Here is a 23,809-nt window from a genome sequence, read left to right as displayed (position 1 = left end):
TGAGGGTGAGGGGCTCTGGACATTCCGAGGGCCAGGGGACTTTGGACACTCCGATTGTTACTTAAGTGGTTCACAGAAATCAAGATAAGCGTTAGTTTACACATCGCCTGGGTAGGGTGGAAATTACAGACCTTAGTTACTTATTACAAGTCACAGGGGCCAAGATGGCGTGGGTTTGGACTGCTTGCCTATCACATTGGGGTTACAGAGAGCAGTTTCCATGCAAAGCCGAAGTATGGTCGAGGTATGCAGTTTATGGGGCAATTACCATGTCACAATATGATGCACACTAGGGTTCAGAGATGGGAGATACTGGGCCGAGGCCCTGATGCTGATGGTGGATGCAAGAGCCAGTATTCAAACCTAACGCTGCCCTTTTCTACCATGCTGCCGCAGACAATGCAAAGAAAATATCAAGAAAAACACATCGATGTATCCAAAACAATCACACAAAAGACTAAAAACAGAAAACAAAAAGAAGAATCTTGCAGAAGGTATACGTATAAATGAAAAGCCTAAGATATTAACTTATTCGCTGCAGAGTAGGGTTGGTCGCAAAGGGAAGCCGTGGGGTCCAAAGCTTCTTTGCACTGGGTCTTTGGCGAACACCCGAACCGCAACCCGCGGAGAGCGGAGAGGACCAAACCTCCCACAGCCTAGAAAGGCTCCAGCGCGGCGAGAAGGCGGGGCTAGCGTTCTCTTCCGGTTCCGGGCGCAAAGGCCCCACGTGTTCCGACCCGCTAGGCCCCGCGCGGCTCGGATCCGGCGGCGCTGTTTCGATCGGGAGTGGGTGGGAGAGAAGCCGGGGCAGGGGAGGAGCCGCCGGAGCTGTCGGAGCCGTGAGTGCTGAGGGGCCTGGGCTGGGCCGGGCCGGGCTGGACCGGGCCGGACCAGATCGGGCAGAGCCGGGCAGGGCAGGGCGGGGAGGAGGGGGAGGGACCGGAGACCCCGCCCCCCGAGAGCCTGGGGAAATCACCGTGTCCTGGGGAAGGGGCGGCGGCGGTGTACTGAGGGGACCGAGACGTTGTGGCCTCTGTGTTTCCTGGTGGCGAGAGCCAGTGTCTCCGGGGACGCGGATGGCGCTCCTGGCTTCCTTCCCTTTCCAGCCACCGCCCTCCGCCCCCTCCTGGGGCCTGCAGAAATGTAGTTAGTCCGTACCTCGTACCTCCCATCGCTTCCGCGCCACTGTCCCCCCGGAACAGAGGGAGGAGTGGTCTAGGCCCCTTTATTTTCCTCAGCCTTTTTTCACCCCGACTCTCAGATTGCTTAAGATCATCTCCGCGGGTTCCTTGCCCCGGCGAGCCCTATCTCCTTACACCCCCAAGCTCCCTTCATTCCCCTCGCACACACTCGGATACACTCACCCGTGATCTTATCACCTGTGATGATAGTAGTCCTTGGCGTCCATCTGGCCAGTGGCTTTTCAGCTACCACTGTGACAGACTCTTGAGCTTCCCCTCAAGCCAGTAGCTGCTGTCTCCACTTGCAACTTTCCTCTCCCACTCCTAACAGCCAGTTTTGGCACCTCTTCCCAGCACTAGCATTACTTTTAGCAGGAGTATACCTGCTTCTTGTCTGTCTTGATTTAAACTTTGTTAGTTTGCGTGCCCTGGATAGGCTGTGTTCTTTCAGAAAGCTGTCAGTTTAATTTTTGTTTTTCTGAACAATGAATGTTCTTATCGCCTAGGCGCTTTGATAATCCTGTCTGCCTTGGAATCTGTACTGACCTCCCCAGAGGGAGACTCTTAGACCCAGCCTTTCTTGAACCACCTTGATCCTGGGGAGCAGCGCCGTATCCCAGGCTCTCCCTTAGAGGCTGGGCTTAGAACTGTTGTTTTTTTTCTCTATCCACGCTCTGCAGGTGACACCCAGGGCAGCTACACTCAGAAGCCACAAGGAAAACTAGTGGAGCCTCTCATCCCTCCCAGCTTCTCTTCTAAGCTGCCCCGTGGGGCTTGATCCAGGAAGCTACTTCAGAAAGGTTGTGGGATAGCCGTGAGAGGCTTGTTGGTGGGAAGCGTGGGAACGCGGAGCAGTCTTGGAGAACTTTCTGCTGTTACTATGTAGCATAAGAGGGTGGGCAGGGTTGGAGAGAGGACAGGCATTTTTCCTCCTAGGACCAAACACCTGGGATTCATAATCTTTCACCCTTTTTCCTCCAGCTATACACTTTTTGTACTCTTTATAGTATATTGCAGTAGACAGTCATTCCAAGGGTACAACAAGGTTTACTACAATGTGAGGGACTCAGCCATTACAAATTGTACAGATGAGGTAAGTTACAGATTTACATTTTTTTCCCCAGTTAATTTGGCACAGATTTAAAATGTGAAACAGTTCTAGACCCCTTGCTTTTACTGTTCTCTCACCAGCAAACCCTTTAATGTAGCCAACAATGGCTTTCCGCATGAACTTCAGATTTAGTTCGTTTGCTTCAGGTGATGGTTCTCAAACTTACTATAAGCACCTGAAGGACTTGTTAAACACATACTGCTGAGGCCCTCCCCTAGAGTTTCTGGTAATAGGTCTGTGCTGGGCTTGAGAATGTGTACTTCTAACAAGGCTCAGGTACTGATGCTGCAGATCTGGGTTCTTCACTTTGAGAACAACTACCTTTTGGCCAAATGTAGTATCACCTTGCAGTAGGTTGGGGTTCAGAAGACCCTTGTTTGAGCACTTCTGTGTTGGAAACTAGTAATCTGATCTTTTGTGGATAATTTAATCACCTAGGTCTGAATATTTTGTTCGTAAAATTAAGAACGTGTACTTAACTGAGTACTATATGCTAAATTTGAGGTGAAATATTGATGAGTTCTTCCCGTTGGTTTTCTTAATTCTCTTGATAGGGACATCACTTTTTGATCATATAAATTACACCTGTATTCTGGGCTTTTGCTGTGAATTCCTAGTATTGCTAAAATCCTGCTATTTCTTAACTACCTGTTAAGTTCCTTAAGGTCAGACCTTCTGCTTTTTTTGTCTTTCTCTGCCCAGCGCCTTGAATAGTGTGGGATACAATTGATGCTCAGTAGATACTTGTGGGTTGATCTCCATCCCTTGTCTTTCTCCCCTCTTGAACTTTTTCTCCCCTGACCTTATGCTATACAGTAAAGCAGGTTATGCTTATGCCACCTGATTACCCCAAGAGATTGGAATGAATGCTAATGCCAAATTCCTGCAGCTATCCCTGTGAACGGTTTATTACCCAGGAGCCCTGCCGATTTCTGAATTTTCAGTGTTTCTAGAATATATACAAGTTGGGGAAGGAGAAATAGAAAGCTAAATTAAACTCAACATGCATTTATTGGGCACCTTTTCTACTAAGGGCTTGACAAAGTGGTAGGCACTGGGAATATAAAAATGAATAAGGAGATCCTTGCTCTTGAGGGCAGGGCCCACAGTGAGGAGACGGACACTAAGCCATGCCCACAGCAAGAATGACTTCTGGGATTACTTCTTTGGGTCATGATTTGGTCTTCAGTGGGAACCTGGTACTCCTCAGATTCCTCTGGTTCAGCAGGCAGGGATCCCATCCTTTATCATCTCCTCAAATGCAGGGGAGCCTTGAGCAAAGCCAGAATGAAGTCATCCAGACATAGAACAGGGGGTATCCACACAGGGTGTGTTAATTAAAAAGCTGAAAACAAAGTAAATGACTTGAATTTACTGCCGTTATGAATTATCTATAGCAAAGCCTCAGGTCAGCTCTATTATATATGATGTTGGGTTATTTCCCATTAGATGATGGTTCCTCAGACTGTGTGATTGGCATTGACTGTGTTCATTGTAGGAATTGCATACATAAGTCTCACTGCCAAAAGAGAGCTATTGCTCTCATCAGGATGGGTGTCAGGTTTGATGTCCCCTCCTTTTCTTGCTTCAGGTTAGTTTGTGATGTTCTGTTTTAAACTGAGGTTTATACATTGACCTGCTTCATTTAGGCCAGTAACTGCTTTGGGGTAATTTTCCTGAAGGTTAGAAAGCCTAGCTTTATATGGAGGCTAACCAACATGACCATGATGACCAGGTATATAAATATGGCCTCTTAAAAATCTGTATTTGAGGCCAGGCATGGTGGCTCACGCCTGTAATCCCAGCACTTTGGGAGGCCGAGGCGGGTGGATCACGAGGTCAAGAGATGGAGACCATCCTGGTCAGCAAGGTGAAACCCCGTCTCTACTAAAAATACAAAAATTAGCTGGGCATGATGGCGCGCGCCTGTAGTCCTAGCTACTTGGGAGGCTGAGGCAGGAGAATTGCTTGAACCCAGGAGGCAGAGGTTGCGGTGAGCCGAGATCGCACCATTGCACTGCAGCCTGGGTAACAAGAGCGAAACTCCGTCTCAAAAAATAAATAAATAAAATAAATCTGTATTTGAGGCTGGGTGAAGTGGCTCATATCTGTAATTCTAACATTTTGGGAGACCAAAGCAGGCTGATCACTTGAGCCCAGGTATTTGAGACCACCCTGGGCAACATGGCAGAACCCCATCTCTACAGAAAAATTAGAAAATAGCTAGGTGTGGTGGCATGTGCTGTAGTCCCAGTTACTTGGGAAGCTGGGGCGGGAGGATGGCCTGAATCTGGGAGTCAGAGATTGCAGTGAGTTGTGATCTTGCCACTGCACTCCAGTCTGGCAACAAAGTAAAACCTTGTCTCAAAACTTGAAAATTTGTATTTGGCCCCTAGCCCTCCTCAACTCTTGAGTAAATCTTTCTCAATATCCTAGGCTGATACATTATGGCCCAAATCCAACAGAGATGCTATATGACCTTGTTCCTCTCAAAGCCCCTCATCGCCATCAAAAAGCTGGTCCAGTTCTCTACCTTTAGATGAAGAATCGTCCCAGGATTCAACATGAGCTGCTGCTGTGACTTTTCCAAGATGACACATCTTTACGATGTAGGGCAGGGGACAGAACACAGGTCACCCTTCCTCGAAGGCAGCTATCTACTACCTGGTATTGCCTCTTAGGCCCACCATATATAAAACCACCAAAAACATTTTAGTTAAGAAGAAAGTGAATTATTATAATTTTCATTTTTAATTTTTGTGTTTATATTTACTCTCAATGACATGTTTATTCCTACCTAGTATCTTGAGGCTAACCATAAAATCTACAGCATTTCAAGGTGGAAGATATTTGTGTCTTAGCTTTCACTGACTTCCCTGTACTACCTCCTACTTATTTGACCTCTGTTTCTTTCCTCCTGTCTTCCCTTTCTCTATGCCGTATTCTCTTTCTTTGAAACCTATTGTAACAAGTTTTGAGCCATTTCTCCCCTTGCTAGTCAAATACTACTTTTATGAAGAGGAAAAAAAAAACTTACGTAGCAAAAATATTTTACAGAAACAGTTTTAAACATGGTTTAAAGCATACTGATCATGTGTTAGAAGGCCAAAAGCCAGGGAATGCGTTTCCTTTCATTCATTGTGTCATCTAGGTTAAGTTTTCATGGGACTTCTTGGTACACTGAGTTTGCCTCAAATTGTCTCCTGCCAGTTACAGGGAGTAGAGAGGACTTTGATACATTGGTAGTTAGAAGCATTGCTGATATGATCTTCAGTGGGAGAACCTATGTTTAAGGTTCTGTCTCATCTGTATTCCAACACTCATTTAATCCTACTTCATAAGTGCCTCCAAGACAAGAATTGTTTTTTGGTTTACCATGGTTTCTTCAATATAACAATAAACAGACCAAGATTTTCCTTATGCAATCTATTTTTTGTAATTAGGATGAAATAAACGACCGTTTGCTTATTTAAATCTTGCCTCCTTCCCAAAAGGATTTCAAATAGCTTGAAGGAAAAACGAATGAAATACGTAGAGCACCTACCCTATGCCACACTCTATGCTGAAGGATTTCTATAGGTTATTTCATTTACTCCTTAAAACAACCACATGAGATAGGTAGTAATAGCCACATTTTTGAGGCTAAGACAGGCTTAGGGAGATTGTGTTACATGGATAATAAGCAAGGTCAGGAATTCAGATCCAGCACTCCAAGGCCCCTAACCATATATGGAAAGCCTAGATAAAAGCTTGCATATAGGACAATTAAGAATAAAAGAATATCTCCATTAGAAGGATTGTACTGGGCTAGTCTTTCATTTGAAAGAATAGCAACAGCATTAGAAAGAGCAGTTAACAGATTTTATTAGTGGATTTCTATTCTAGAACACTGAGAGGAGCTGTTGACAGGCCCTGGTTAGCCCCAGCAAGCAGTCATATTAAAATTCCCAAAGTGTAGGCCAGCATTAAGGTAGAAAATAAGAATGGGGACTGGAAGGGATATAAATATCTACTAAATGTAATAATTTCAGTTCTGATCACTATTTTCTTCTGAAGATTATTTGCCAGTTAATAGGCAGATTACTGTCTCTCCTTTAGGTTGACAGTACATGACTACAGAGTCTGCCATTCAGGGTCCGGAAAGATCACCCTAGCTAGTAGCATTTTAAGGCAGAGAACTGGATATTCTTTCATTGCCTGTGGTTTTCTGTTCTTCTCAAGAGAATTGAGCTTGGGTCTTCACTGCCACGTGACACCTTCAGATAAGGGGCAGAGATAGCTGGGCTCTGAGGATTGCACAAAGGATTGCACACCTTCATATCTTCTCTCCTGTCCTATGTATTGTAGGAACACACACTCAAGACACTAGGTTGCATCTTTGCAGATACTGTTTTAGTGTCTTCTGGAACCATCTCTTACTTAATCCTGGCCTGGTTTCATATTCTCTCTATTCTCTCTCTAGTTTTTATCCTACTCTGGAACTCTTCCAGGGACAGACATTGAGAAAAGATACTAGAACAGCAAAAGCAACAAATTGCAAGGTATACTTGTGGCATAGTATATCCCATTAATAATAGAATAAAAACAACATCTGTTTTCTGCCTCTAATATTTATACTTGACAATTGCACAACACAGTTCATAAAGCTCTCACATCTCAGATAATCACTGAGTTAGGAGAGTGGTTATCTGCAGAGGGCTTTACCTTTTACAAGGTCTCTTGTGTATGTTACTTCGTGAAACCCTTGAGGAAGCTCCAGTTTCTTGGGTATCTGGGGCTGGGTCGTACATCTTCGGATACCCAGTTTGGTGCCGTGCACAGCACTGCTGTACCTCCTACTCGTTTCTCGTCTTTTGCCCACCAAGACTTCTTCCTTCATTCCCTCGATTACTAATCTGTTTTCCTTCATCTTCCTAGGCTGCCAAAGTAAATGCAAAACAAGCAACAGAAATCTCAGCTTGTGACTTCCGAAGGGCATTTTTAAATGGCAGGTTTTGTGTGGCGCTGTTACATGTTCTTTTTTCCTTGGAGAGCAAAGCCCTCTGAAAGCCAGGAACTCTTTTGTCAATGTATATGTTGTAGGATCCATACTGTGGAATCTCTTGTACCTAGCGCTGCATGAAAACAATGAGGATTCCAAGTCTACTTCACTGGATGTCAGTTCTCAAACCTTTAAGATAATAAGTCCTTTTATTAAGCCAAAAGACCTTATATATTAATTCTACCTTCCAGGGGTAGGAGTTGGGGCGGGGGTTGGAAAGTTTTGTCTGGATAAATAATCAGTATTGTAGTTGCATTTAATTATTTGATGTCTGATTTTGTGCTTATTAAAATTGATTTAAATCCTCAATGGAAAATGATTTTTTTTTCAAATGCCCAGTGTTGTGTGACTTGCATTTGGATTATTCCCAGTGCAACCTGCAGATTCTTGTGATGAGTTGTGGTTCCATCACCTCGGGAACCACTAAGAGAATTCCGTTACTCACAATCCAAACAATAAATGTTTTTTTCCTATCTATGCCTTTATCCAGCACACAGTTTGCTAGACAAATGGATGAATATGGGTTAATATGACATGGTATCTATCCTTCTGGAAACAGACTTTTTAAATCTTATTAAGCGTTTTCTGCGTTCTTCAAATATGAAACAAGTGCCTGTTGTGTGCCAGGCATCAAGCTGGATGCAGCATGTCCCTGACCTCAGAGCTTTACAGTCCAATGAGTTCAACAGAAGATGAACAATTTTTATGACACAAAAAATAAACACATATATGTGCTGCTGTGGGGGAGATACAGGTTCCTGTGGCAGCAGCATCTGGGAGGACCAGAGAAGGCATCTTGGAAAAACTGCGATCTGAAAGATGAGTAGAGTTAACCACGTGAAGAGGGTGGAAAGGGGTGCTTCAGACAGGGTGAACAGTGTCAGGAAAGCCCAGGAAGGGTATAGAAAAGAAAGACAGTAATTCAAGCAGTGGCTTTCAATGGGATTGGCAGTCATGGAAGGAAAGAGAGGTGGTGGGGACCAGCTTTTGAAGGGCTTTGTGTATCAAATTTAAAAAAGTTTAAATGTTATCCTAAGGTTACTGGGAAGCCTTAGGCAGATTTTGTATGTTAGGAAGTTCACCACTCACCTACTGGGAGTATCATATGTGGAGCTAATGTGGATGGGCCTCCTGCCCATTATTAAATCCTGTGCTTGTCTGCCCATCTGCCCATACCGTCTCTCCTTGTCTCTCTTTCTTAAAAGCTAAAGGAAAGCATATAGGTTCCAGAAGGAAAAAGAAATAAATGCTAGAAGAATAAGTGTAAGCTGACTTTACCATGGCCCAGTGAGATTCCAAACCAAAATAAAGCTTCTAGGGTTTGAGCTTTTAATACTGGTACTCCAACAAGGAGATACAACTTGGGGAGCTGATGCAGTGTGAAAGTTATGGAATTGAGCAGCCTGCAAACCTGCACCTTTAAAAATCTTCCTACTGTCCCAGGAAAAGTACAAGGAAGTAGGTTATCCAGAGCCTTGGATAGGCCAAACATTACTTGAAGGCATCAGTCCAAATAATACACTAAAAACATTATTCAGGAACACCCTGAGAAATTAACATAAAAACTGATTTGGCCAGGCATGGTGGCACAGGCTGTGATTACAGTGCTTTGGGAAGCCAAAGTTGGAAAATTACTTGAGAGGCCAGGAGTTCCAGGCTGTAGCAAGCTATGATTGCACTACTGCACTCCAGCCTGGGCAACAGAGAGACAGTCTTAAGAATAAACAAACTGATCCAAGATCATTGAAACCATTAGCATTTAGGAAGAAACAAATGAAATTACACTCAAGCAGCTAACATTTACCAGGGCTCTGAGGACTCCCGAAGTAAAAAGATTTTAAAAAAATACAAGCCACTTCAGAAAACAAACCACCATGAGGTAGAGATAGCAGAGGAAAAATCACACAGGAAGATCTAGGAATCGGAACCATCCAAAATAGACTGAAAGCATGTTGCAAGTGATGAGGATAATGAAAACAATGTCATAAGAGCATGAATTAAGAGGGTTTTGAGAAAGAATAAAGATAATATAGTAATTGACTATAAACTCATTTGACGGGCAACAACAGATGAGACACAGCTGTTAAAGAGTGGATCGATAACCTTGAACGTGGATGTGAGGCAGCTGTAGTACAGCACAAAAGGATTGAGAAATGAAGGAGCCCTTTAGCTGCTTGTGGACACTGGTCTGGAATGGGGACAGGACCAAGAAAACCAGTCATGGAAGTTGAACTAAGTCATGTCTCCAGTGTATCAGTGCCTGTTATGTGCCAGTGCTATTTAGGAGCAGAAAATATTGTAATTTTTTTTAAGTTGCTATTAATACCTTCTAGTGGGTCATAATGGCTCAACCGTGGGAATGGCAATAGAAAGGAAGAGATGGAGGTATTTGAAAGGCGTTTTTTTAGAGGGTGGAATTAACAGGATATGGTGAATAATAAAAAAGATAGTAAAAGCATAATGGAGGGAACAGTGGTTCTTCCTGTTAACAATAGGAAGAAGCTTCAGAGTAGAGTTTTATTCATTTTAAATGCATTTATTGTGTACTTTATTATAGGTATTGGAGATTGATGGAAAATAGTCCCTGACTTCAAAGAGTTACACAGGAAGGATAAGCGATGGCTATGTAATATGACCAATACTATGATAGAAAGGTGCCCAGGTCTCTATGGGAGGACTTACATGATTTCTAACCATGTCTAAGAGTAGGGGAAATGGGATCAAAGAAAACATCTCAAGACAAAGTGTTAGCTTACGTCTTGAAAAATTTTAAAGTTTAACCTAACCAAGGTTAAAGAATGAAAAGAAACATCATGTTCAAAAGCCAAAGAACATGGGACTCTTGTTTGCTTTCCATGTATGTGTGTGTGTGTGTGTGTGTGTGTGTGTGTGTGTGTGTGTGTAGTATGTATCTGAAAGGATTGGAGAGGAGGGCAAAGAGAATAACAAGATGAATGTCAACATAATGTATAATACTTTGAAGTTTGTATTTCAATTAACAAGATAGCAGGGGGTGATGGAAGGATCTTAGATAGGAAAAGAACATGAGCACATTTGCCAAGAGAGCTCGTTCTGGTGATACTGAGTGGGAATGTGAAGGTGACAAACCTGGAGCAGGTAGCTCGCATTTGGAGGTGGTTGCAGTCATCCAGATGAGAAGCGAGAGGAACCTAAGCTGTAAATCGTGGGAATAAAAATGATAAGGCCGTTAAAAAGAAATAGAACATACTCTGTATCATGGAAAGGGGATGGGTGAAAGGTGGAGAATAGTCTATGCAGAAGTAAAAACCTTCAGAAAGATATGGAGGCTGAAAAGGCACCCTGTTGTAGAGAGATCAGCAATGCATTTTTTATAACTAGGCAATACATGGAAATGATAGGATCTGAAGCTTGAAAAATAGCTTGAGGTCTGATTATAAAGAGCTTCATGTCATTTCCAGGATTTGGAACTGATCTTACTTTAAAAAGGGTTTGTTTTTAAATATTGAGTAACATAGTTGAAATTATAAGAATAGCCAATGCCATATTATGATAGCTGGTGCCATCACTCTCCTAAGCACTTCAAAGACAGTAATACGTTTAATCCTTACAATAAGCCTATTAGATGAAACCCATTATTATCTCCCTCTTGTAGACAGAGAAACCGGCTTAAGGAGAATGAGAACATGTCTATGGTTCCACTGTGGAAATACCTAGTAAACGATAGAGCAGGATTCAAACGCAGGCAGTTTAACTCCAGGACTTTCGCTCATGACCTTACACACCTCCCTCATGGTTGGTATTTCTCAACCATGGATACACATTAGAACTGCATGTAACATTTCGAAACATACAGTTACCTGGATTGACTGAGAATCAGAGTGTTTGAAAAACACTGTGTGATACTGTGTTTTGCAAAACCTCCACAAGTAATTCTGATGCACTTTGCTCATAGCTGAGTACCGCGGGGATCTTGGGAAGTTACAGTAGTAGTCCAGGCAGGAGACGACGAAGGCTCAAACCAAAGCGGTCTGTAGGAAGGAAGAGGAGGGAACAGACTTGGAGCCTTTAGAGGTGAAATTGGCAGTATTCACTGAGTGGAGATACAGTATTTTCTTGTGGAGTATGAACCTTGCCTAGGAAATGGGGTAGAGGACCATACCTTTAGTTGATTATCCTCTCCCAACTGGATCTGTTGATTTATGGCTATGGAAGCTGGGGAAAGGAGGATTTAAGCATTTGAAGAAGTTTGTGTAGAGGATTATGATTGAGCTCAGACTGTTGTCCTTGTGTAGTTTCATGTTTATACTATTGTTTGTCTTTACTTCTCTACCTAGGGCCCGTGGGAGGAAATATTGGTGTGTCCAGGCTGAGGCTGGGAGCTAATGACAGTGTGAGCTGCTCTAGATGGTGTGAGACCACCCCAAAGCCAAGAAATGACTACAGCCGTGGAACCAGAGGACCAGGATCTTTGGGAAGAAGAGGGAATTCTGATGGTGAAACTGGAAGATGATTTCACCTGTAGGCCAGAGTCTGTCTTACAGAGGGATGACCCAGTGCTGGAGACCTCCCATCAGAACTTCCGACGCTTCCGTTACCAGGAAGCAGCAAGCCCTAGAGAAGCTCTCATCAGACTCCGAGAACTTTGTCACCAGTGGCTGAGACCAGAGAGGCGGACAAAGGAGCAGATCCTAGAGCTGCTTGTCCTGGAACAGTTTCTTACCGTCCTGCCTGGAGAACTACAGAGCTGGGTGCGGGGCCAACGGCCAGAAAGTGGCGAGGAAGCAGTGACGCTGGTGGAGGGTTTGCAGAAACAACCCAGGAGACCAAGGCGGTGGGTGAGGAGGGGGAGTCCTGATCTGTGTGATGTGGAGGGGGACTATTTGCTGGAAGGCTGGATTTGGGGGGAGGGCTTACAGGATCCCCATAAATTATTAATGGGCTTTGCCCTTGGATTGCTTATAGATCCATGAGCCCCAATGGATTAGGGGGATGTGTGTGTATGAGTGTGACTTTCTGGATTTTGAAACACTTATGTAGGGACCATTTGAGGAGTCTCAGCCACCAAAGGGTCACGGTTTTGGTTTTCCCTTCTTTGAACGTTGAGCCTTGGGTTCCTGGAGATGAGAATTTTGTGACTTCCTCAGAGTTTCTCATAGAGCCCCAGTCACAGATCCCCTCCTTCCTGGCTGGTCAGCTAGGGAAACAGTCAAGGAGAGCTGCAGTTGGGACAGTTAGAGATGGAAGGAGCCTTGGGTTATGGGGGCCAAGGCTAGGGAATGTGAGAGAGCAGCTCAGCCTCTGCACTCCCTACCTTGTCCTGGGGAAGATAACCTTCAGCTCCTCCTGCCTGCTGCAGTGGAACTGGAGTTTCCCCTCCTTGTCTGGGTCCCTCTGGGTATGTTTTCTCTAGGCATCTTCTCCTAAAATAAGCCCCCATGACAGCCAAGAACTTCCTCCTGACTCTATGGTGACTGGAAGTTGGAATTATTCCCAGGTGACTGTCCATGTTCATGGCCAGGAAGTCCTGTCAGAGGAGACAGTGCATCTAGGAGCAGAGCCTGAGTCACCTAGTGAGCTGCAGGATCCCGTGCAAAGCTCGACCCCCCAGCAGTCCCCTGAGGAAACCACACAGAGCCCAGATCTGGGGGCACCGGCAGAGCAGCGTCCACACCAGGAAGAGGAGCTCCAGCCCCTGCAGGAGAGCGGTGGGAAGCCTCACCAGAAAGGGGGGACTGTGGCAGAAGGCAGGCAAGGAGGGGGACATTTCTCCTATAGCAAGGAACCTGCGTAGACTGCATGGAGAATCCAGGATGTCAAGAGGAGACAGTACCAACTAGAGCCCCCTGTAAATAGGGCCAAGCTTAGATAGCAACATTCTTGCTTGTTCTCTTGGCATTCTGATGGTCTAGTAGGTGGTGGGATTGGAATATGGGAGCTACCCTTAGGCCAGTTTCTTGGTTCACATAGGAAGGATAGGGCCACCTTCGTGCCAAAGATGGTGGGGGATGTCCAGATTTTTGCCCATTATTGGGGCATGCTGCATATTGCTGATCTTTGCCTTCTTTTCTTCTTAGAGGTTCCAGTGCCCCAGGACCCAGACCTTCCTACAGAGAGGAGCTCTGGAGACTCGGAGATGGTTGCTCTTCTTACTGCTCTATCACAGGTGTGCCCTAGTTACCTCTGTACCACAGAGAATTAGTTTGAAGAGCCACTGGGCATTAGCCATACTGAACAGGTCAGGCAGGATGCACATTTACACTCTGCCGGTTTTAAGCTCACGGTTCTGCAGGTGCCTGGAAGCGGGGGAGAAAAGGGAGAAGAAAATGAGATAAATTATAATATTCTCTATTGGATCCACAGGTGCCAAAGCCTATTTATATGCCATTGACTAGAAGAACTAACAAAATGGGATTATTTTGTAACACTCCAGTACAACTTTGAAGTTGTCAAATGAGGGGTTTTTTAGTTTAGTTTTTTTTTTTTTAGGAATAAATTTGATAGTCATTTGTAAGAATGACAGACTGGACTGCTGAGACATTTATGAAGTATTCACCATGGTCAAAGCCCTGAAACCAAGCCATCTGGCTAGAGAAAAAAGGAATAGAATTCATGGATGGTTTTAGATTGTAACCTAACTGAGGAAAAAAGTTTTCTTTTTGCTATAGAGTGTAGAAACCATTGAAACTGATTAGAGTTGGTTAGGTAAAGTTTACTAGAAAAGATAAATTTTGCAGAAATGTAGATAGCATTTAAATGTCAAGTAGGGAGCTGAATGATGATTTTTAAGACCTTTCTTAAATTTTAAACAATACCTTAAAGAAGGAGAACATAAGCTGGTCCTCAGGGAAAGTGGTGGAGTTGGTGGGGGCAGGGCCAGTGCAGGATGCTAGGGGAATGAGTTTAGCAGCTCCCCTGAGAATAAGTTTAAGCAGCACCACTCTCAAGCTCCTTTCATCTCCTAGATGAAGTCTACCTACTGTATGACTTTCAACAGGGACAGAATACAAGGCTACCTGTAGCATCACATTTTGATGAAATCCTTATGTGGTTTCAGGGACTGGTAACGTTCAAGGATGTGGCTGTATGCTTTTCCCAGGACCAGTGGAGTGATCTGGATCCAACACAGAAAGAATTCTATGGAGAATATGTCTTGGAAGAAGACTGTGGAATTGTAGTCTCTCTGTGTAAGGAATTTCAAGTATTCTAGAGTGTTCTAAGCACAGAGATCTTTTTTCCTGCTGGAAATTTTGGGGTATCTTAGACCTTAGACTGTATGCAGTGAACTTCTCTTATACCTTCCCCACCACTAAAATTGAGGGATTAGGTGAAAAATATGGTGTCCCTCAAGTAAAAGAAAGAGAAAATGGTTGGAAATGGAAACCTCTAATAGGGAAACAAACTTGTAATATTATAGCTTTAGTACAGAAATATTTGAAGTAAGCACATGAGTTTCAAAACAAGAGTTGGAGATAATCTGCTTTCTTGAATATGGGAAAAGAGGATAAGGTTACAGGGGTGTAATTATTGAACTGCAGGTGAAAACCACAAGAAAGGCAAGAGATATGCAGTACTTGGTTAAAAGTACACAAGCTAAAGAGATGAAAGATTTCATCACCTGACCTAGCTATGTATTTGCTCCACAACGTACCAAGGAGAAAAGGTCCGCTCTTAACACAGGGAATTGTTGAGCCAATCGTGATATCCTATTTTCCCTCTCTTGAGCAGCATTTCCAATCCCCAGACCTGATGAGATCTCCCAGGTTAGAGAGGAAGAGCCTTGGGTCCCAGATATCCAAGAGCCTCAAGAGACTCAAGAGCCAGAAATCCTGAGTTTTACCTACACAGGTGAGGAATGACAAAAAGGGTCTTACCCACCCTGAGCCGGCAGTTCCTCTAGGCAGTGCTTCTCTCTCTCTGTAGGGCCCCCTTCTCATCAGTTCTTCTAACATGTCAGCCAGTACTGCTTTCTCCCTCTTGACAGCCAATTCTTCTGTCATTTCCCTCATCTTTTCTCCTCCCATCATTTGTCTGATAGCAATGTAATACAAAAGGGTGAAGGAAAATTTTTAACTTGTGGGATTGCAGCCATACCATTTCCTGTACAGTTCCCTTAAACCCTCGATTCTCAATCTCTGCATTTGTAAAATGAAGATTATATTTCTACGTACCAAGGTTTGTTGGTAGCATAACGTATGGGAAAGTTCTTGGACAGGACAGGGATTCCATTTAGTCTTGCCATCTCAAGACCCTTTTTAAAAATCTCCCCATTGTGTAGAAGGCATTGTTGCCACTACAGTGACCCCTATTTTCCTCTTGCCCTTTTTACAGGAGATAGGAGTAAAGATGAGGAAGAGTGTGTGGAGCAGGAAGATCTGAGTTTGGAGGATATACACAGGCCTATTTTGGGAGAACCAGAAGTTCACCAGACTCCAGATTGGGAAATAGTCTTTGAGGATAGTCCAGGTAGACTTCATGAAAGAAGATTTGGTACAAACATTTCTCAAGTGAATAGTTCTGCAAACCTTCGGGAAACTACGCCCGTCCACCCACTGTTAGGGAGACACCATGACTGTTCTGTGTGTGGAAAGAGCTTCACTTGTAACTCCCACCTTGTTAGACACCTGAGAACTCACACGGGAGAGAAACCCTATAAATGTATGGAGTGTGGAAAAAGTTACACGCGAAGCTCGCATCTTGCCAGGCACCAAAAGGTTCATAAGATGAATGCTCCTTATAAATATCCCCCAAACCGGAAGGATTTGGAAGCAACCTCCCCTTTGACCCAGGCTGAGAGAACTCCATCCGTGGAGAAGCCCTATAGATGTGATGATTGTGGAAAACACTTCCGCTGGACTTCAGACCTTGTCAGGCATCAGAGGACACATACAGGAGAAAAACCCTTCTTTTGTACTATTTGTGGCAAAAGCTTCAGCCAGAAATCTGTGCTAACAACACACCAAAGAATCCACCTGGGAGGCAAACCCTACTTGTGTGGAGAGTGTGGCGAGGACTTCAGTGAGCACAGGCGGTACCTGGCACACCGGAAGACGCACGCAGCTGAGGAGCTCTACCTCTGCAGCGAGTGCGGGCGCTGCTTCACCCACAGCGCAGCGTTCGCCAAGCACCTGCGAGGACACGCCTCCGTGAGGCCCTGCCGATGCAACGAATGTGGGAAGAGCTTCAGTCGCAGGGACCACCTCGTCAGGCATCAGAGAACACACACTGGGGAGAAACCGTTCACGTGCCCTACCTGTGGAAAAAGCTTCAGCAGAGGGTATCACTTAATTAGGCATCAGAGGACCCACTCAGAAAAGACCTCCTAGCTAGGCCCCCAGGTGAGGAGATCTGCTTTCAGCCCTCACCTAAGGGAGGTGAGGAACAGGAAGAGCCCTCTTGTCAGCCTGGGAAGACCTTTTCTAGGGAGTCTCCCTGACCTGCCCAAATCCAACATCACCTCTTCCCGCAACTAAATACAAGCCTGGGCAGAACCTCTCAGCCTTCTACACCTTGAGATGTTTCATCCAAAGTACAACCTGAATTGAAGCTTCCCCTTCACTAGAGTGTGGCTGCCTCTATCTCATGGTTATAAAGTAGGAGAATTAAAAGATTTAAGAGGTTGTGGTTACTATATTGTCCAAAACATAGGCTGTTACATATCCTAAAGACTGCTTAACAGCCTCGAGTTGAAAGTGGCCAAGGACAGCCCCTTAGGTTTGGGAAGGGACCAGCCTGAAGGATTCTGTCTTTAGAGGGCTCAAGTCTTAAAGCACACAGCTCTGAACTCAAGACAGGAGGTTTGCGTCCTGATGGCTTTGCCACATATTCACAGGATGACTGTACAAACCCCTTGCTGTCTGATTCCCTTCTTACCATGCACTTTCCTTTGATGCTGAGGAGAAATGGAAGCAGGCAAAAAAAAAAAAAAAAAAAAATCTCAAGGCTGCTTCAGGTCGACCTTGTCAAGCTGCTCCCTCCCGCAATGTCAAATTGTTATCAGGTGCCAAACACTGCTAGAAAGGAGGGCCTGGTCGGAAGCCTCTTTACATATGAGTTTTGGTTTTGTTTTTAATATTTTTTCCTATTAAAATACTCATGCATTTAACCTTCCCATTATTCAGCCAGTCTCTTGGTTTCGTCCCTAGCACTTCTACTACAAGTGAGGTGGTAGCATTGAGTGCTTACTGAGCAAAGCACAATTCAGTCAGAATGAAATCATTCGCATTCCCTCATATGCACAAGCCCACCCACCCCTCCATACCCCCTTCACAGGGGTGGTGTGAGTAAGGGGATTTGGGAACAGTGTCAGCTTACAAAGGCACTATAACAATTACAGAATCATGATAGCCATGGGTCACTTCATTTACATGAAGACAACTGGAGAACAACTAAGACCAAATTATGGAAAATAAGAAAAAGCTGTTGCTGGCGAGACCATCAAGACTATTCTCCTGACACCCTGTCCCCATCATCCCTGGCCTGAGTACTCTGACATCATGGGAAATGTTGAACCCCAGAACCTGGGACCCTGAGGAATTCACCAGGAGTAAATAGCTTTCATGTATTTGTGGTGGTTGCTTTTTCTTACGTTCGTGTAACTAAGAACTAAAAAGTAGCATCTCATGATGGCCCAAGGATCTCTGTTGCCTAAAGGTTCCATGGAGATGAGGCTGAATAATTATGAACCTCACCTGCTCTGATTGTGGGAGTGGCAAGGACTGGGGAGACATCTTCCATAAGTGGAGCACAGGGTATGGGGGTAAAGCATGAGAGGGAGAGTCTTCTGTGCCTGGTTTCTTCTGCTCTATCTCATAATCCATTGTGGGCCAGAGGAATAGGGGAGAGTTAATAAGGCAACTCTAATGGCCCAACAGGGAAATTCTCATTTTGGTCAATGATATTCTGATGGACTGGTCTGGTATTAATACCAGTCAACCATTGTCCTGGAAATATACACAGATGAAATAAATAAACTTGCAGCCAAGTTCCCTGGTTTCTGGGACTTCCCATCTTACCTATTCCTTTTCCAGGGCTTCAGTGTCCTGATACTTCTGAGGGTGATTCATACGCAAATAAATCTGGGAGTACAGAGTATTTTTCCATAAGGAAGGGAAGGCTTAGTATGATTAGCAGAGTCAGGTGAAATATATGCACTCTGAGGTAAGATCCAAGTCTGGAGTTTGCAGAAGATGCTGTCCTAATGTGCAGGCATTTCTCAACCATCTCTCTAAGCCGAAGCACAGTTTGTCCTGGGTGAAATGTCACAGCCACAAAAGATCATTTCTCCTAGCTCATGCAGGTTGGCAAAATACTGGCGGTGACAGAACAAATTGATTTTTTAATTCTCTTAGTTATCTGCATTAGTCCAATAAATGAAAATCTGTTAGAATTCTACATGAGGGAAAGCTTGAGAGGCTGGGCCAGTTTGTTGGAACATCAAAGAGTCCTATTGCTGATCTCCTTGCAGAGTTTCATATGCTGACACTAAATCTCGTCCCTTTTGTAAATTACAGAATTTTCTGAGGTTCTTGGAGGGACATGTCTCCCAAATCTGAACAAACAGAACCATGGTTTGCAGCAGCAGGGAAGAAGCAGGGCAGCTGAATGTGGGCAGGGAGGCTGGAGCACAGGATGTGTATTCGGAGGGGTCCCCTCTGGTATCTTGTGAGCAGGAGAATTCTGGCATCCTTGAATACCTACTAAATAAGTTTATGAGGGAGAAAATGGCCAGATGGAAAGATATTATCCAAATATCCAAAGGTATTATTTGGAGAAAATTAATAAGTAATCTACTTGGTTAACAGAATTACCAGGTTGTTGGAAATGATGTGCAATGTGCTAATGAAGTATGAAATTTAAAATGATAATATAAGGGTATTTGACCAGATAATTCAGGAATAACCAAGGAATATTAACCTCGTCTCCACAAGCTCCCAAGAGAAATAAATGCCCAAGAGATAACGTCAAAATATATTATCTGGGACTTAGGCCTCCTATTTCAGAGCAGAATCTAGTAACCTCAGATGAACTCCATGAAGAATTTCATAGATTGACATCAAGGTACTAAAACCAAAACCACTAAGAAACTTGTTACCCCCTTCAAAGCCCAACTGAAGTAATGGATCTATAGAAGACACATTGTTTCGGCTGAGCAGTAGTGTAGTAGAGGAGAAAAAGCCCAGTGAGTCCCACAGAGATGGCAGAGACACGTTTTTCTGGTCCCCTTCAGTCAAGGCTGCAGCCTCTGGACCACCCTGCCATATGGGAAAAATGAGATCATATTTAATAAATAAATGTCTTGAAAAAATTTTGATTCATCAGACTGGCTGGAAGGACAGCAATCCAAATGAGAGTTAACTGGGCCCCATAATAGTTTTCTAGAATGAAAGCTGAACTGAGAAATGATAACTGATGGCATGCTGGGCAGGTTAATAATCTGGTACCCTTCCACACCAGTATTTTAAAAATAGTTTGTTTAACCTCTAGCATCTCCCTTGGCTGACCTAAATATTCCAGCCACAATTGCTGAGAGGAATATACCTACAATTATTTCCATCTCCTTATATTTCTAGTGATGCTGGCTCACTGACCCACTATTCTAGTTTATAAGAGAGGGAAAGACTAAAAGAGCCAAAAAGTAGATGCACAACCCATGTGATCACTAACCTTTATTATGGCAAAATAGCTGATACAATGTTTCAAACGTGAGCACATCTCCTTGGAAGTGGAATAACTTAATTTATCCTTGGGGAAGTCCAGGAGATCAAGCAAGGAGGAGTCCAGGTTTCTTTAGACACCACGTTTGTTATCTTTAATAACAAAAAGAAACCAAGTGGTTGTCAGACCAGCAAAAGTAAAGATATTTCTGAATGTGCAGTTCCTCTTGTCTTTAGTGTGTGTGAGTGTGCATGCGTGCACATGTTTACACCGAGGTTTCAGGAAGAAGGAGGAATGCAATTCAAATTCTAAAAAAATAATCAGCACAAACTAGTTTATTTGGTAATCCATAAAGATAAGGGCTCTTCAGAGGAGGTTGAGAGCTAAAGAATAAAATTGTAGGGGGCTAGGCGCGGTGGCTCACGCCTGTAATCCCAGCACTTTGGGAGGCTGAGGCGGGTGGATCACGAGGTCAAGAGATCGAGACCATCTTAGTCAACATGGTGAAACCCCGTCTCTACTAAAAATACAAAAATTAGCTGGGCATGGTGGCGCATGCCTGTAATCCCAGGTACTCGGGAGGCTGAGGCAGAATTGCCTGAACCCAGGAGGCGGAGGTTGTGGTGAGCCGAGATCGCACCATTGCACTCCAGCCTGGGTAACGAGCAAAACTCCGTCTCACAAAAAAAAAAAAAATTGTAAGGTTAGGTAAAGACTTCCAGAAGCTGTAATAGCAGGTAGTCGAAGCAAGAAGATTCAAATGCCATGAAAGAAAATAGCCAAATCTCCATTTAAATAGAAAATAAATCTTAGTAATGTTCTCTGCAGAATGTAACAATGCTGCAAAATGGCCATTTGCACAGGAATATAATCAAAACTGCAGATTCTCAGGGTATCCCATAAGACGACTTCTCTGCTCTTCTGTTTGTGTTTTCTTCATTAGTTGTACATCTTAACTCCCAGACAAGTCCAAGGGACTATTGAGGGTTAGAGAAGATTTCAGGAAAAGACCTACAGCAATTGCTTGGTGCTTGGCTTCATTTGCTAAACCTTGGCAACCGGTCTACAGAGAAGCAGTTCCAAGGCAAAAGAGCTATGGGGCCGTTGAATAATCCATCCAAACAATGAGGAATACACCCTGAGTCAAGAAACCAGCTCAAAAGCAGAGAACTGGGTCAGCAAATAAAGGGAGATGATCCCTGCCTCTTTCAGGGCCCCCAACATGATATTCTGAAAGGCCCTCCACTAAAATACAACTACAGTTAATACAACTACAGTTTTAATAAATTACTAAAATAGAGAATAGAAATAGGACGTAAGTTGGGATAGGGTGATCTGAATATAAGTGTTTTAACATTAATGAACTGTTCAGGAAAAAAGCTGTAAGATATTGGTTAACCTCAACATTGTTAAATTAAGTGTGTCCTGTAGTATCAAAGATACTCATCATAGGAATGGAGAGAGTAATTTTCTAAATAGTGGAGGGAAAATAGGAATTAAGAATATTTTCAAAAGTGGGACTAATTCAGATTGTCTAAAGAAAGGCAAAAAAAATAAGCATAAAAGATGAAAAAATAGAACTACAAAGATGACAAAAAGTCAAATATATGAATAAAAGACTAAATAGTAACTATCATTTAATATAGAGATTGTCAGAGTGGTCAAAAAAAAGGAAATTATCACAATAGGATGTATACAACAGATATACAAAAATATAAGAATAGTGGAAAAATGTTTAAAGTGAGGATATTCCAGGAAAATACTGTTCAAAGAAAGCTAAAGATTATTTTAACATTGAATTAAAAATGTTTTAAGCCAATGCATTATGAGAAGGCCTCTACGTAGTTAAAAGTTTAATCCACCAGGAATATATAACGTCTAAATTTCTATGTGCTTCTGGATATATAATAAAAATCAGTAGAATTACAGGAAAAACTGATAAATGTATCACTTTACTGAGCAATTTAAATGTAACTCTCCTAGTTATTGATAGATCAAGCAGATAAAAAAACAGAATAAATATTTACACAATTAAAAGAATAAGAAAAGAAGATAACTGGAGAAAGTTATAATAAAATATATATAATACATTTAACAAAGTAAGTAAGTTAGTTATTTGAAAAGACTACAAAAACCTCTGGCAATATTGATTATGAAATGAACATATAGAAAGACATTAAGTAGTAAGCCATGGAAAGGGTAAATGTGTTGATAAATAAAAATCAGTACTGATTGTATAAAGTAAATATAATGTCTTATGAAAATACATGTCAGCAATAACACATAAGATGGAGAGAGTGGATGGAGTTAAAACATTTGAAGGTTCTAGCATTATTGAAAAAGCAGAAAAGGACTATTTTGTGTTAGACAGTAATAATTAAAAATATATGTTGTGATTTGTAGAGTAACCACTAAAACAATAATAAGCAAATGTGTAACTGACAAGTTAGTAGAAGGAACATGATGTAGTAAAAAATTAATGCAAATGAAGCTAAAAAAAGAGAAAAAAGAATATAAAACAGGTGGGTCAAGTAGAAAACAAATAGTAAAATGGTAACTAAAACTCAATATATAAATAATAACATTAAATGTAAATAGATTAAATACTTCAATTAAAGACCACATTAACATTATATATGCACTCACACTCAGTCATGTAGCACACAACAGTTTCATCAATGACAAACCACATATACAACAGCGGTATGCAGCTGAAAAATTCCTACAGCCTACTGATGTCATAGCAATACATTACTCATGTTCACAATGATGCTGCTGGAAACCTACTGTGCTGCCAGTCATGGAAAATTCTAGCACATACAATTATGTACAGTATGTAATACTTGATAAGAAATGACTGTTATTGGTTTATATATTTACTATATTTTAATTATTATTTTAGAGTGTACTCCTACTTACTTAAAAAATAAAAAAGTTAACTACAAGACAGCCTCAGGAAGATCCTTCAGGCAGGATTCCAGAAGAAGGCATTGCCATTATATTTTATTTTATTTTATTTTGAGATGGAATCTCGCACTGTCTCCCAGGCTGGAGTGCAATGACGCGATCTCGGCTCACTGGAACCTCCACTTCCCAAGTTCACGCAATTCTCCTGCCTCAGCCTCCCAAGTAGCTGGGATTACAGGCACACAACACCACACCTGGCTAATTTGTTGTTGTTGTTGTTGTTGTTGTATTTTTAGTAGAGATAAGGTTTCACTGTGTTAGCCAGACTGATCTCGAACTCCTGACCTCATGATCTCTCTGCCTCAGCTTCTCAAAGTGCTGGAATTAAAAGCATAAGCCACCACGCCTGGCTGAAGGCATTGTTATTATAGGGGATGACAACTCCATAGGCGTTATGGCCCCTGAAAGATCTTCCACTGGGACAAGATGTGGAGGTGGAAGACTGACACTGGTGGTACTGACCCTGACATGGCCTAGGCCAATGTGTGTTTGTGTCTTGGTTTAGAGCAAAGCAGTTTAAAAAGCAAAATAAGAAAATAAGAAATTAAAAAATAGAAAAAAGTTTAAAGAATAAGGATAAAAACAAAATATTTTGGTACAGCTATATCGTGTGTTTGTGTTTTAAGCTAAGTGTTCTTACAAAAGAGTCAAAAAGTTAAAAAAGCTAAAAGTTTATAAAGCAAACAAGTTACAGTATGCTTAGGTTAATTTATTATTGAAGAAAGAAAAATATTTGTAAAAATGTTGTGTAGCCTAAGTATACAGTGTTGATAAAGTCTTCAGTAGTGTGCAGTGATCTGGACCTTCACATCCACTCACCCTCACTCACCGACTCACCTGGAGCAACGTCCAGCCCTGCAAGCTCCATTTACA

General features: G+C 42.8%; 1 protein-coding gene across 11 annotated transcripts; it reads left to right on the top strand.

Annotated features, from left to right (window-relative positions):
* Positions 1–727: 727 nt before the first annotated feature.
* On the top strand, positions 728–17,876 carry ZNF202 (zinc finger protein 202). Of its 11 annotated transcripts, none has more exons than XM_078339753.1 (9): positions 728–839; positions 1,862–1,981; positions 2,189–2,274; positions 11,650–12,146; positions 12,810–13,020; positions 13,390–13,478; positions 14,370–14,499; positions 15,041–15,160; positions 15,644–17,876. In XM_078339753.1, exons 6-9 carry the CDS (start codon positions 13,449–13,451, stop codon positions 16,636–16,638), a joined length of 1,275 nt encoding a protein of 424 aa, XP_078195879.1. In that variant the 5' UTR covers positions 728–839; positions 1,862–1,981; positions 2,189–2,274; positions 11,650–12,146; positions 12,810–13,020; positions 13,390–13,448; the 3' UTR covers positions 16,639–17,876. The 11 variants fall into 11 exon arrangements, with proteins under 11 accessions (XP_078195879.1, XP_009005269.1, XP_035120836.1 ...); XM_009007021.5 differs by having other exon boundaries at positions 2,163–2,274; positions 11,650–12,150; XM_035264945.3 differs by having other exon boundaries at positions 11,650–12,150; positions 15,644–17,421.
* The last annotated feature ends 5,933 nt before the right edge of the window (positions 17,877–23,809 follow it).

Source organism: Callithrix jacchus, chromosome 10 (genome assembly GCF_049354715.1).
Source record: "Callithrix jacchus isolate 240 chromosome 10, calJac240_pri, whole genome shotgun sequence".
NCBI classification, from domain to species: Eukaryota; Metazoa; Chordata; class Mammalia; order Primates; family Cebidae; genus Callithrix; species Callithrix jacchus.
Note: the sequence above shows the minus strand (reverse complement) of the source record. Positions and strands in the feature narration are given on the sequence as shown.

Coding starts and splice junctions, on each gene's coding strand:
- ZNF202 (XM_002754529.7), top strand. CDS start 11,749: ATGACTACAGCCGTGGAACCAGAGGACCAGGATCTTTGGGAAGAAGAG. Junction 13,479..14,369: donor TTCTTACTGCTCTATCACAG/GTGTGCCCTAGT, acceptor ATGTGGTTTCAG/GGACTGGTAACGTTCAAGGA. Junction 14,500..15,040: donor TGGAATTGTAGTCTCTCTGT/GTAAGGAATTTC, acceptor TCTCTTGAGCAG/CATTTCCAATCCCCAGACCT.